General features: G+C 38.1%; 1 protein-coding gene across 7 annotated transcripts in view; it reads left to right on the top strand.

Annotated features, from left to right (window-relative positions):
• Positions 1 to 3234: 3234 nt before the first annotated feature.
• dysf (dysferlin, limb girdle muscular dystrophy 2B (autosomal recessive)) overlaps positions 3235 to 13049 on the top strand; it is a 107874-nt gene continuing 98059 nt past the window's right edge. For 4 of the 7 annotated variants that reach the window (XM_085450667.1, XM_085450668.1, XM_085450669.1 and 1 more), the window contains exon 1: positions 3235 to 3531. In XM_085450667.1, coding sequence (XP_085306793.1) covers positions 3444 to 3531 — 88 coding nt within the window. In that variant the 5' untranslated portion in view covers positions 3235 to 3443. Of the gene's footprint in view, positions 3532 to 10237; positions 11428 to 13049 lie in introns of those variants that run through there. The other 3 variants (XM_085450670.1, XM_085450671.1, XM_085450666.1) reach the window with 1 other exon arrangement.

Genomic DNA, 13049 nt, shown 5'->3' with positions numbered 1-13049 from the left:
ACAATTTTTGCTAGAAATGTTAGATAGGGGTTAAAAGCAAGCCAAACAGCTTTGCGATAACACAGATACGTCCTGTTTGGTTGGGAATTAATAGCTGGCACAAAAGTTGTCTAATGTTGTGTTTTCTCTGAGGTCATCTGATTAACTAAGTAAAACTCTTAGATCATCTAATTTAGCTTTCTGTGAGAATACCATGAGTAATTAACAGATCACTACTAATCACTAATTCAAAGCCACTTCTTGACATAACAGGTTTATCCAGGATTTGATTCTTACAAAGTGAGAATCAAATCCTGGACATAGAGTCACAAAGGCCTACCGTAACTTTCAGCTGTCTAAAGAAACGTTCTTAAACAGAAGGAAAGTCAGGCATACACAGTGGGTCAGCTGCTCCATTTTCCAATCAAAATGTAAATACATCTTTTTATGTTATACATGATTCATTATGTAAACAAATAACAATGTGGGAGAAACTCTAATTATGTCAGCCTCTCTGGAGAGAGGAGCATTTATAGGACCAATATCTTCTAATTAAAGTGATTGAAGATGTTGGGTGATGCACACAGTGTCGTTAACAGATTAGAAACATTCACAGCAGTACACACACGCATACACACACAAATTATTTTTGTCCCTGCTCCCTCAAGTCAGCATGCTTCCCGTAAGCTCTCTACGTGCTCGCCCTAAATGTGTGACTGCAGCGCAGTGGGTAAAACTATAAATAGAAGATAAACAAAATCCCCCCATGTCTGTTTGCAGCTTGACCCCATTACTGAACATTAGCAGGATTTTTTCATATAGTTGTATTATTTACTGCATCATATATAAGCTTCTGCTGAAGGTTTAGTTAGTAGAAGAGAAGCAAATTCCAATAAGTCACGAGTTCAAATTCCTTTGCTGCCTTCTCTCATTTGTGAGTTGGTAAAACTTTAGTCATGCGAGGCAGAGACTGGAATGAAGCCAGTCACATGAAGAGTCTTAATCTCTAGATTGCATTGTGATTCTGTTCACTGAGTCGAATAATATTTAGTGTTTGACTCAATGATAATTTATGCATGGTGTAAAGTATCACACTCATTCTTAGTCTGACTTTATTTGGAATTTAAAAGTGTATTCATCTAATCCCAATATCTTCATCACACACCTTGGTGTCCCCTTAGAAGAAGGTCTGGTCATGTTTTCTTACACTGCTACCCCCAAGACCCAGACAAGCAGAAACAAGGAAATTGATTGACTGATTTTTCTTAATTGCATTTCTGCATTAAAACGTAAGTGGAAACATAATTTTGCATGGTTATTTTCTGAAATATTCAGAAAAATTTTCTCTCTCTCTCTCTCTCGCTATATATATATATATATATATATATATATATATATATATATATATATATATATACACACACATTTGAAATTCCTGATGATATGAACCAAAGCGTTCTAATTTGGACTTATTACTCAATAAGGTCAGATGGTTTTTCGAGTTGGTTTTGAAGTTGGTTCAATTGAGTAATTTGGCACACCTCAGCCTTATTCTCAGTCTCTCTTCCTTAAAAATGGCATGCCAATCTTTGGCTAACTGCATTTTAGGAATCACCTTGTTGGCACAGCGCTGTTGTTTTATGCTTGTCAAACTGTGCTATTTTTGACATTTACCTTAGATTCAACTAAAGAAACAAAATTTTTTGTTTGTTTAGTTTTTTGTAATTTATTTTGCAACACTTTGTGTTGACTCAACACTGGCTCATTCACTTTCTCTGAAAATTGTCAGGAACAAGGAATGGGCTTAAAATGAGTGAAACAGCAGTTAATCTTCTGTCCCTTGAAGTGGACAGAAGGTCTAGTTTGATCGCAGTTATAGGATGGTTGAGTGAGACAGAAAGGATTTTCCTCTGAACTGTGGAGGTGGAGCCATGCTTAGAGCTGTTAGGAGATGAGGTGGAGGTGGAGGAAGGTCAGACACAGGACATTCCAGGTTTTGAGGAGCCGGGGGAAAAGCAAATTAATGACCCTCAAACTTCATTATGGATAAGAAGTATTGTGTGAGCCAGGACTCTGAAGTTGTGGGATTTGGTTTCTCAGCTGCCATATAGAAAGGGAGCCATCGTTCCATGACAGCCTTGTTGCACTCTGTTTAAGACAGTTCTCTCTTTCCAGTAGCCTTTATTAAAGTCTATTCAATTCAACTCCTTATTTATATAGGGACAAATCTACACACACACAGTCTCTTCAAGGCACTTTATATAAAACCAGAGCAATCAGACCATCCCCAAGAATAAGCACTTGACGACAGTGGGAAGGAAAAACTTCCTGGGCCTTAGGACATAAATAGAAACAGTTTACTTCAAAACTACAAGTGCATATTAATTTCTTTTAGGGGTGGGGTTGGAAGAGGTTAAGCCAAGTTGTATTTAGCATTGTCCTTGTTATTCAAGGCTTTTTTGTGATATTGCTGCCATCTGCTGGACAGTTGGGTGTCCCAATAACTTTCATTCTGAATTAACTTGACTACACAGAAGGTCTCTTTAGTGTACTTCAACTCCTGGAGCGATTGGTGGGGGGAGGGGGGGATAATTCATGAGAAATCCACAGATTGTGACAGTGAACCCAGCAACTATAGTTGCTCTACACCACCTTTAAAGATCATCTTTGATTGTACTACATCTTGCTCTGTTGCATCTGCATCGACTGGCACATTTTCTAGCCGCCCATGTGTTGGTTTAAGTTGGCAGTGTTTGAATGCTGATTCTGTTGAGGTAAAAAAAAAACTAAAGGCCATTGTGTTTGTGTGTGTGTGTGTGCATAAGTATGTGTGTTTGTGTGCCTTACTGGCCCTTTAAGCCAGCTGTGATTGAAAGGACAGTGTGTGTGTGTGTGTTCCTGTCTAGCTATCTTTGTGAAGATCGAAATCTGCATCCTACTATACTTGTGAGAACCAACAGTCACTTGTGAGGACACACTCACCGGTCCTCACAAGTTTGAAGGCCTTTTTGAGGCTCAAAATGTCGTTTTAGTGTCAGGGTTACAATTAGGTTATGGTTAGGTTTAGGGTAAGGGGCTAGGGAAATCATTATGTCAAGCTAGGGAAATCATTATGAAGGTCCTCACTAAGATAGCTGAACAGGCTTGTGTGTGTGTGTGTGTGTGTGTGTGTGTGTGTGTGTGTGTGTGTGTGTGTGTGTGTGTGTGTATGAGTCAGCTATAGTGCACTATGGTCTGTGCTACGTTTGTCTCGCGTCTGTGGGGAGTGAGGGAGACAGCTGAGAGCTGCAGATAGACCACTCGCTCTCTCAGTTCTGACTCGTGTCTCTTATTCTCATTTCGCCCTCTCTCTTTCACTGCCATGGATCTCTTTTTATTTTAAGGATACTTTTTCTATATTGTCACCCTCATATGGATCACAGTGTGCTTCTTGCTCGGATTTGACAGCTGTGTGTGTGTGAGCCATGCTACGCGTGTTCATTCTGTGTGCAGAGCGGTTGCAAACGCCGGACGATGACATCAGTGATGCCTACTGCAGCGTCACCTATGAAGGTACGGACGGCTTGTTCAGGGGGCCTGAAGGGAAAAAAAACAGCTGAGAAGTTGTTATTTGAAAGTGACCTCTGATTATCTTTCACGGGGTGGGGCAGAGAAAGAAGAGCTTACAGGAAAAAGAGACAGACCTAGAGGAAGAGGGAGAGAGAGGAGATGAGGATGTGAGCAACATGAAGAGTTAAAGCAGTCCAGAAAGTATGCCGACTGTGTTTCCAGTAAAGCACTTCTGTGTTTATAGATACCTGCAGTCTTTCAGCAGAGTTTATCTTATGAGGCGCTTCCTCGCTCGGCTTCAATTGCAGCTTCAGTTTACACTTCAATTTAAAGTAACATCCAGGTTCTTATATTTAGGTGACCTGATAAAAAAAAGAAATCTTGTTAAATGAACTGAGATTTCACACAGTCATGGTCTACATAAAACAAAGAAGTTATTCTTGTACATGACAAATGTCTGACTGTCTCTTTTGTGCTCCCATGAAATTGCCATTTGTGGTTATGAGTGATCTGTCGTGATAGCCGTTGGCCTGATAGTCTTGAAATTTAATCCACTCATTCACTTCCCCCCTTAGAATGAAGTATAATAGATCACTGCAACATTTCAACTGTCCAATAAATTGGTTTAATTTATTGAGCAAATTCTAGCTTACCTTCTAACAAGTTTAAAAACTTTGGTAAACATTATACCTACTAAAGACTTGTATGCTAATGTTGTTACTGTTAGCTGTTATCTTTAAGTAGAGGAACTGAACCCTGAGCCTGAAACCTGAACAGAAATCTGAAACTTCAATTTTAAGTTAAAGTAGAGTGCATTTAATTCCACAGGACTCAGGTTTACAACCAAATACCAGCAACATTTTGTCCTGTATCGTCTGTAAACGCTGTTTAGTTGTGATTAGCAGATGCTAAGTAGCATGCTAAGGTTTGGAATTGGTAACCATTACCATAATTATTATTCTGTCCTATTATTCTGAAACATTTGTATTATTTGAAAATTAATTAATGTAGATTCAAGATGTGTAGAGTTTTCCATGGATCTCTTTTGGATCACACTTTTCTATGTGCCTACAGGTCATTTCAAAGAGCTTGATGTTTAGCTGCAGAGCATTCAGATGTAACCTGACTTCAAATCTGTTAGTGCATTTCTGTACTTTGTGCCAAAATGGTGTGGAGTACAGAAGTTTCGATCTAATTTCAGGACACTGGAGGCACACTTAAAAATAATAAAACCAGTTCATGAAGGATTCATTTAAAGCCCCAAAAAGCAAACACAAAACTCAAATCCAGAAATAACCAAGGCACAACACACTTTGCCCAAGACTGAAGGGACAGCAGGGCTATTTATACACCGAGGGCTGTTAGGCACTAAAACGATTGTAATGACTGAAGTCCGTATTCACTCCTGTTAACAGGACTGCAACACATAAAACATAGAAATACCAAGGACCACAGCATTTTGTCATTCTGCTCGAGTGTTCAGCAAAAAAAGACTTTTGGACTTTTATGGACAAAAATATTTTATGTCTCAGCCGATGTAAAGCTTGGATAACTTGTTACTCTGAGCAAATTTAAAGTATCTGGAACGTTTGTCTATGTTCAAATTAACAGTAAACACACTGGTACTAATCTTGTATCCCAGCTGAGGGAAGTATTTTATTCATTTATTTTTATTTATTCATCATTTGTTTGCTTTTAACATTTGGTTTGTTTTTTGAAAAGACTGTTTTGTCTTAAATGTGTCATGAACTCTTGACACTATGACTATGCACAAATGTTTCCCTGTGTGATATAGGCCACACACACACACACACACACACACACACACACACACACACACACACACACACACACACACACACACACACACACAACTTCTGCAAGTCCTCTTTGCAATCTGTTTCAGGACAAACAAGTGTATTAGACTCGAAGTGTGTTATTGTGCATTCTTTTGTTTTAACGATTTCTGCTTGGTTTTTCTAAGCAAAGTAAACTTTTTCACTGGAAGCACAAAGATTAATGGGGACTGTTAACGTTTAACAAAAATTCTTAATATAGTAGTGCTGGTATAATTATTTCTGTTAGGGTTTGGCTAGCAACAGACCACTTTGATACTTAAGTTTTCATCCTTAAGTAATAGTCACTCAAAACTATAAAGTTAGTGTAACTTGCCTCTCTTAAGTTAAAGTGAGTTATTTTTTCTTTTGAAGCAGTGAGTTTCCAGTCATCCATCCATCATCTTCCAGTTATCCATAGAGGATCCCAATGTCTATGTCTTTGGCTTGAACAAATGAAAATATTCTAATATTCTAATATGGATCACAAAAAAGAGTTAAATTTTCCAGCATGCAGATAGTTTATCCTGTCTTGAGGTCGGCAACATTTGCAGGTGAAATTCATGTCTAGTTAACCCTTGGAGACGAGAGATTTTGCAGTAAGTGGTCAATCAGAAATTCATATTTTCTATAGATGTGGATCTGATGTTGTGCTGTATAAAATGTTGCCTTACATAAAAGCTGCAATATAGTTTTATTGGAGAAAAACAAGTGATGCTCTTAGGAGCATGCAGTTCTTGCACAATCTTTAATGCATCACTGAAATCACTGTCTTTAAAATGTGACCATTTGGCAGATTTAAATGCCTGAATCATAGTAATGGTGAAACAACATAATCAGACTTTGTGTAATTATCAAAATTTGCAATACGATATAGTCTCCTGCATGCAAATGAAAAAGTGGTCATTACTGTGGTGGGTTAGGACAAAAACTCTGTGGCTGCTCAGTGAAAACATTGACGAACAGCTGAACACTCAGGTTGTTGTTGAGCTTCTCCTCCTCACTGATACAGTGGAACCCCGACTTACGAAATTAATTCATTCCCGAGGCTCTTTCGTAAGTTGAAAATTTTCGTAAGTCGAAGCACCCATCGCGTCTTTTGAGTGAATGATAGGCTATAGGCTAATTGCTATCTGCAACAACAATACGTCGTTCAAGTGTAACAGCAAAGCGCAAGTATGAAAGCCAAGGGGGCTGTCACATGATTCGGAAGGCATTGTGAGCATTGTAGGCATTCTGGGCTCAGCCAATCAGAGCCAGCAGATTTTCGTTAGGTGGGCATTTTGCCGTAACACGGGAAGAAATATTGCCGTTAAGTGCCTTTGTAACTTGAATTTTCCGTTAAATGGGGTATTCGTAAGTCGGGGTTCCACTGTATCTGACACTTGTTCTGCTTTAACTCATCTGCTCCCCCTGATAGCTGAATGCTGTCTCTGCTGTGTCTGCTGCATCTGCTCCTAAAAACTGCTGCATCATTTCTTTGAATCAGTAAGGCCTCAAATGCTACTGAAGAAGAAAGGATAGTAACAGATACCCTGGTTTGGAAAGTGTAAGCTCATTAGATTATTTCGATCGTTTCTGTCCTAGCATCATCTGGTTTCTCTGCAGTGAGTCTAGGATTGTGTAAAGGCAGGAGACTGGACCTCAGAAATAAAAAAAATGCAGAGACTTTCATCTGGGAATGAATAAGGGGAATTTTATTGCACTAAATCAGATCCTACGTTAACACAAAAATCAACTGACAAGCATACCACATTCACTGTGTTGTAAAGTCAGGATGGCTAACATGGTACGAGAGCTAATCGCACATCAGGCTGATAAAGAGCATTGTAGTTTAATGGCTCTATAGTGTAGCTGGTTTAGTTCAGCACTTAAACGTGAAACCACAACCTTTGAACCTAATGCAGCAGTGCGGGTTTGATTCCATCATGAGGTCCTTTGTCTTTGTTTTCAGCCAGTTACTTCCAGTTTTAGTTTGATTCTTTGTTGTCTCGTGTGCCTTTAGTTTCACTTCCCCTTGTCATCTTGAATAGTTTCAGCTGTCTCATAGTGGAAATGCATGAACGTGCCTGCATTCCTTTGTTGTGTCATACTGTGTTCCTCCCATGTTAGTTCAGTTAGTATACTTTCCCTGCTGGTGTCGGCTGTATTTTTGATCTTCATTATGTTGTATTCTAGGTTATCATCTCCCTTTTCGTTCTCTTTAAGTAGTGATGCAAAAGGCAGGTCTGAAGCTATTTTGCTGGAATTTTACAAGGTTAATTTTATATACGCATAAAATAAACTGAAACTGTGTTTTTTTCAGTTAATCATATAATCAAGTGTAATTAGATCTGCTGACTGCCTCAGAAGAACAAGATGTGTGAGCACAGGGCAGATGAGAGGATGCTGCAGGAAAAGAGAGGAACAAACAGACAAGACACAGACTGACATGGCTTAGTTCATCAACACGGTTTACCTACATATGTGAACTTCCTTTAAATTTTATTTAAGATCAGAAAGTTTTCAATTACATTATACTTACGTGTTCAGCTTCCTTACAGTTTGATAATGGTAACAAAGCAGAGTTCAGACAGTTTAATCTATTACTAAATTTACTTTAGATAGTGAGATAGAGTGCATACAATTTAAAAAAGCAGACACCAAGTATGAGAATTTGATGTTACTATGAGAGGACTATTTTGAGAATATGGGTTCAGATGACTGAAAAGCTGTTTAATGTAGATGTTTAAAGGTGATAATTAGTTACACACACAAAAAAGTTTTGGGTCTGTTTTCTTTGAACAGCTGGGTACATTTGTAGGTACCAAAGTTCATATTTACTCAAGTGCTGGTCTGAAAACTCTCAGTAACATTTTATCTTTGCAGGTTGTTGCAGTTTATTTTCTGGCATGGTTCTGGGTCGCAGTGTTTATGAATCTTTTTTGGTTATTGTTGTTGATCTCAAAGAATGAGTTACATTTACTAGTTTAGTTTTCTTGTGCTTTTGAGTTTTCTGATTGTACTATCATCTGTTGTGGTTCAGATGATTTTAGGTTGTTTAGTTTCATGTCCTGTCCTTAGTGTCTCCTGTGGAAGTCAGTCTTGTCTCCATGTTTATTTACATCTCTGTTTCTTTCTCTTTCGCTCTCTCTCTTCTTCGCCTCAGTCATGTCTCTGTGTTCTGTCTCGTTACCTGTTCTCATGTTCGTCTCTTGGGTGTTTCATTCTTTTTCTCTTGAGTCGGTCGTGTGTTTGCATGTTTGTTTAACCTCATCTTAGTGTCAAGTTTGCATGTCCTTGTCTGCGTCTCGGTGTTCGTGCTACTTCCTGTTTTATTTTGACAGTTTTTGTCTCTTGTGTGTTATGTTCAGTTTTGCTTCCTCTGTCTAATTACGACCAATTTGTTCCCGCTGTGTTCAAATGTGTTCCCTGATCTTCCTGATCACTCATCAGTGTATATATTGTCTCTATTTTCCTCTGTTTTTGTCAGTGAGTCTGTTCATCTACAGCTATGATCCTGGTGGCCCAGGGGTCCCAGTGTTTTCCCAGTTCAGTGTTTCTTGATTAGTTCGTCATTCAATCTGATTTTCTTATTTTTATGCTGTTTTGCCTGTCAGCCTGAATAAACGGCTTGCCTTCTGTTAACTCCAGTCTCCACGCATCTGCATTTGGGTCCTCTCGCTGCTCCACTCAATCTGCTGCTGCAGATCATGACACTTTCTTGGATGCATGCTGATAAGTATAGTCTTATTTGTTTGTTTAAATTGAATTTTTCTACTTTCCTAAGGGTTCTGACAAAAAGGCCTAGAGACCGGTTGGCAACTGGCATCAACCACACATCCTTAGGGACAAACAAATTGAATGACCGGTTGGTGTGTGGTTGCTGACAGTTGCTAGGTGGTGATGTCTGCAAAAAGGTTAGCAGATTCACACCCATAATTTTCATTTAAAAACAAAAAAAGTACATTTGTCCTGTAATAGACAGCAATGTCAAGCAAACAATCACCAGTAATTTGGGGAATAGACATTTTTCCCTATGGTTGTCAGGGGACCATTGTGTGAACTCTAGGGTCATGTGACTGAAACAAAAGGTTTCATAGCAACCTTAAGCACACGCTTGCCAACTGGTCAGGACATACATATTTTTTTTAGCCTATTAAGAATTGGCTTAAAGGGGTTGCTGACTGGTCTCTAGGCCTTAAGTACAGATAATAAACACACTGGTGTAACTAGCTGCTCTTGAGTAGTTTGTACTTGAACTTATCAACTTTTAAGATTGCGTATAATCAGCTTCAAAGATCCAAAGTTATCTTAAAGGATCAAAGAGAAATTTACTTCACATGGGACACACTGAGTCGAGCCTGAAGGCAGACAGAGATGCCCCAAAGTAAAAGAAATCACAACTGTTACTATTACAATATAAAGAAGAACTGATGTAAGATGAAAACATTTTGGACATAAAGTATAACATTGATACAGCAGCACGGATACACTCCGGCAATTTTCAACATTTAATCAGAGGGTGAAATTTTGTAGGTATCCTGAAAAATCAGATGAAACTCAGCTTTCAGTTACTGAATAAGAAGCATACTGACAGCCTACTTCTGTTAGTACTTCTCATGCAGATGACTAGTTTATTTTCTCACCACTTTTCATAAAATACCATTTTAGAAATCAATTATAAATATATTATTGTAAAGCTTGTGTTAAAAACCTTTCATTAAAAAACAATCCCATGAACTAGTTGCACGACAGCTTGTAGGACCCTTTTATTAACAAGTGACTCATAGATTACCAATATTTCTTATTGTTTTTTTGCTCAACACCTCATATTTTTTTCAAAACATTTCAGTATAATGTTTACATTATGAGGAATAACTTATTGGAAGGTGATTCAGGTTTTCCTGAACCACACTCACTTTATTCCAAATTTAAAAAAAATTGGGGTATGTGTGTCCCCCACTTTACATCTGCAGGTGGTGCTATCTCCCTGTGCATCTAGCTGGCACTGGAATTTATGTGTCTTAGAGTTAAGGCTCACAACTCTTCAACTCTGCTGCAGATAGCCTACATTTTTCTGACAGAATGTTTAAATTAACCTTTTATAAATGTTCCACAACTTATCTCAGTGCAACTAAAACTTTTGGATTTTTCGACCTGATTTCGCTGCGAAGGGCACACATAGTCTAGTTGATCATTTCAACCAATTAAGATCGTGTCTTCTACAAGAAAATGCCAATTTTGAATTGATAAATCTAACTAAACAAAAGCCACTGAAACTCCTGGAATTATATACCAGTTCATTTTCTAGGATTTTGAAGGAAATCCAGAACATTGTTCCAAATTCCATAAGAACTGTTGGTTTTAGCAAAGGTGACGGTTTACTGAAAACATGAGAGAGATGGAAGCAAATAAAGGGATTAAGAGAGAGACTGAAGTGAAAGAGGTGTGCAGGAAAATATTTGGGCAAGACAAGGAAATAACCAGAAGACGAGAGGAAAAGAGCACAGGAAATGTTGAGATTTCCTTTGGTTGTTGGGTTCCTGACATATTTGCTCACTACCCTCTTTCCCTCCGGGAGTGTTACAGTGAGAAGAAAGAGACATCTCCGACTGAGAAGAAGGGCTTTTATTTTGTAGTTACTGAAAGAGGGAGATGTTGTGAGGCAATGTGGAGAAGCTATCTGAGGATATTTTCCTTTCTGATTTTTCTGGATTTTCATTCATCTTTCTGACTATTTTTCTTTCATGTTTTTGGTCATCAGTTTTTGGCAAATAAGGAAATAAGTTACTGATTGATTTATCTCTTCTTTTTGGTCTTTAGCTTGTAACTTTTTCGCCGCTACTGCTTTGGTTGTTTTCATTACAAACTCCCTGTAGTCATGTAATCAGCGGTTCATTCGGCACTGGATCCACCTTGTATTAACCCTGTGACAGTGGGATTTGATTTTTTTCATTTCTGAGAGAGTTTTTACAGCCTTTCAGCTTTCAGGATCGTGCTGCGTTCAACATGTTACGCTGTATTATTCAGCGAGCCAACAACTTGAAACACTCTGACCCTCAGGCCAGTGTCATTTTCAGAGGTAAGAGGATTATGGGACGTTCAGGGCATGCATAAAGTCAGGGAATAATAGGATCAACTTGGAAAGTTGGCTGTTAAAAATATCAAGTAACATGTTCAAAATAAAACTGTTTCAGTTCTCTTAGCTTGTTCTTTGGTTTTTGGAAATATCTGTTTCTTTGGCTGCTGAAAGCTCAAGCTGGTGTGTGTGTGTGTGTGTGTGTGTGTGTGTGTGTGTGTGTGTGTGTGTGTGTGTGTGTGTGTGTGTGTGTGTGTGTGTGTGGCTTTTTTAATTTCATTTGACTTGAAAATTAAGGTGTAATATACGTAATTTGTAAAATTATGTTACTGTAGAAATAACAGACCATTGAGTTGATTGTAGTATTGCTGATGTCCAAGTTGAGTTTCGAATGAAAGACACACAATTCTTGAGTCTGTGTGTCTGGATAAATGAACTAGACATTTCACTGCAGCTACTGTACACAGTTTTTATCCAAGAATATAACTGTGCACATATCTGTGAGAGATATCTAAGAAATGTGGGTTGCAAATGCTGGGAGTTGAGGTGAATGCTTTTGAATGGGAAATGTCTTAGCCATTTATGTTCTTCTTTTACATTTTTTTACATGCATACACAGACTGCTGGTAACATAATATAACTAAATTGAATTAACTGAGTGTCTTTATTGCATGTGAAATTTTGGATCACCCATTGTGCTAACAAGTTAGGTTTTTATTCTTAACTGATTCTAGAAAGCCAGGCTAACTAGCTATTTGGCTAATTAGCTTTGAAGCATACTGATATTATTCCCACTAAAAGTTGTTCATGTTATTTATATAATTATGGCACTTTCACTGTACTCACATGTTTACCTTAAATTAAAGGAAAAAAAAAGGAGGAGTTCAGCTAGCATAAGCTGTCTCTTTGTCATTCAAAGCCTGTCAGATATGACTTTTGCAGCTTATTTTATAATCTCAGACATTTTTTACTGTGACATTGTTTTTAAATTAGGCAATAACACAAACATACTGATGACGAAAGTCAAATATGGTGGCTAAACAGATGGCTAACAGTGGCACTCAACACTGAACTTACTGGTGTTTAAATTTAATTCTATTACTAATGGTTATTAATCTGTCATTGCTGGAATCTAAAAAAGTACTGCATGAATGAAATTATTGAACTGCACCACTAATGTAGGTGGTCCTATCACTGCAGAAAATCTATGAATGGTAAATGGACTGGTACTTATATAGTGCTTTTCTACTCAGTTTGAGCACTCAAATGTAACGTCTTGATGCATTCTTAATCATCCAGGTAAGTAAATCTCCAAAAGTTGATTAGGTTTATTTGGACGTGGCGCTTTCAGTGGGAGAAACGTTTTATCACTCATCCAAGTAACTTTTTCAATCTCAGCTGACTGCAGGTTTCCCCAATCTTATAAACAGTAATGCATGAAACTAGCACCACTGAATGAACAATGGGCTGGGAGGTCCCATTCATTGATCAATGGCCATTGATCAGCTGTCTTTGATCAGTGGTTGTTGATCAATGGTCATGAGAATTTGCATAATCATGATTTAGAAACCTCCCAGCCCATTGTTCATTCAGTGGTGCTAGTTTCATGCATTACTGTTTATAAG

The sequence above is a fragment of the Copadichromis virginalis genome, linkage group LG3 (genome assembly GCF_057382275.1).
Source record: "Copadichromis virginalis isolate Kocher_CV1m ecotype Utaka linkage group LG3, C_Virginalis_male_GT1.1, whole genome shotgun sequence".
Taxonomy (NCBI): Eukaryota; Metazoa; Chordata; class Actinopteri; order Cichliformes; family Cichlidae; genus Copadichromis; species Copadichromis virginalis.
Note: the sequence above shows the minus strand (reverse complement) of the source record. Positions and strands in the feature narration are given on the sequence as shown.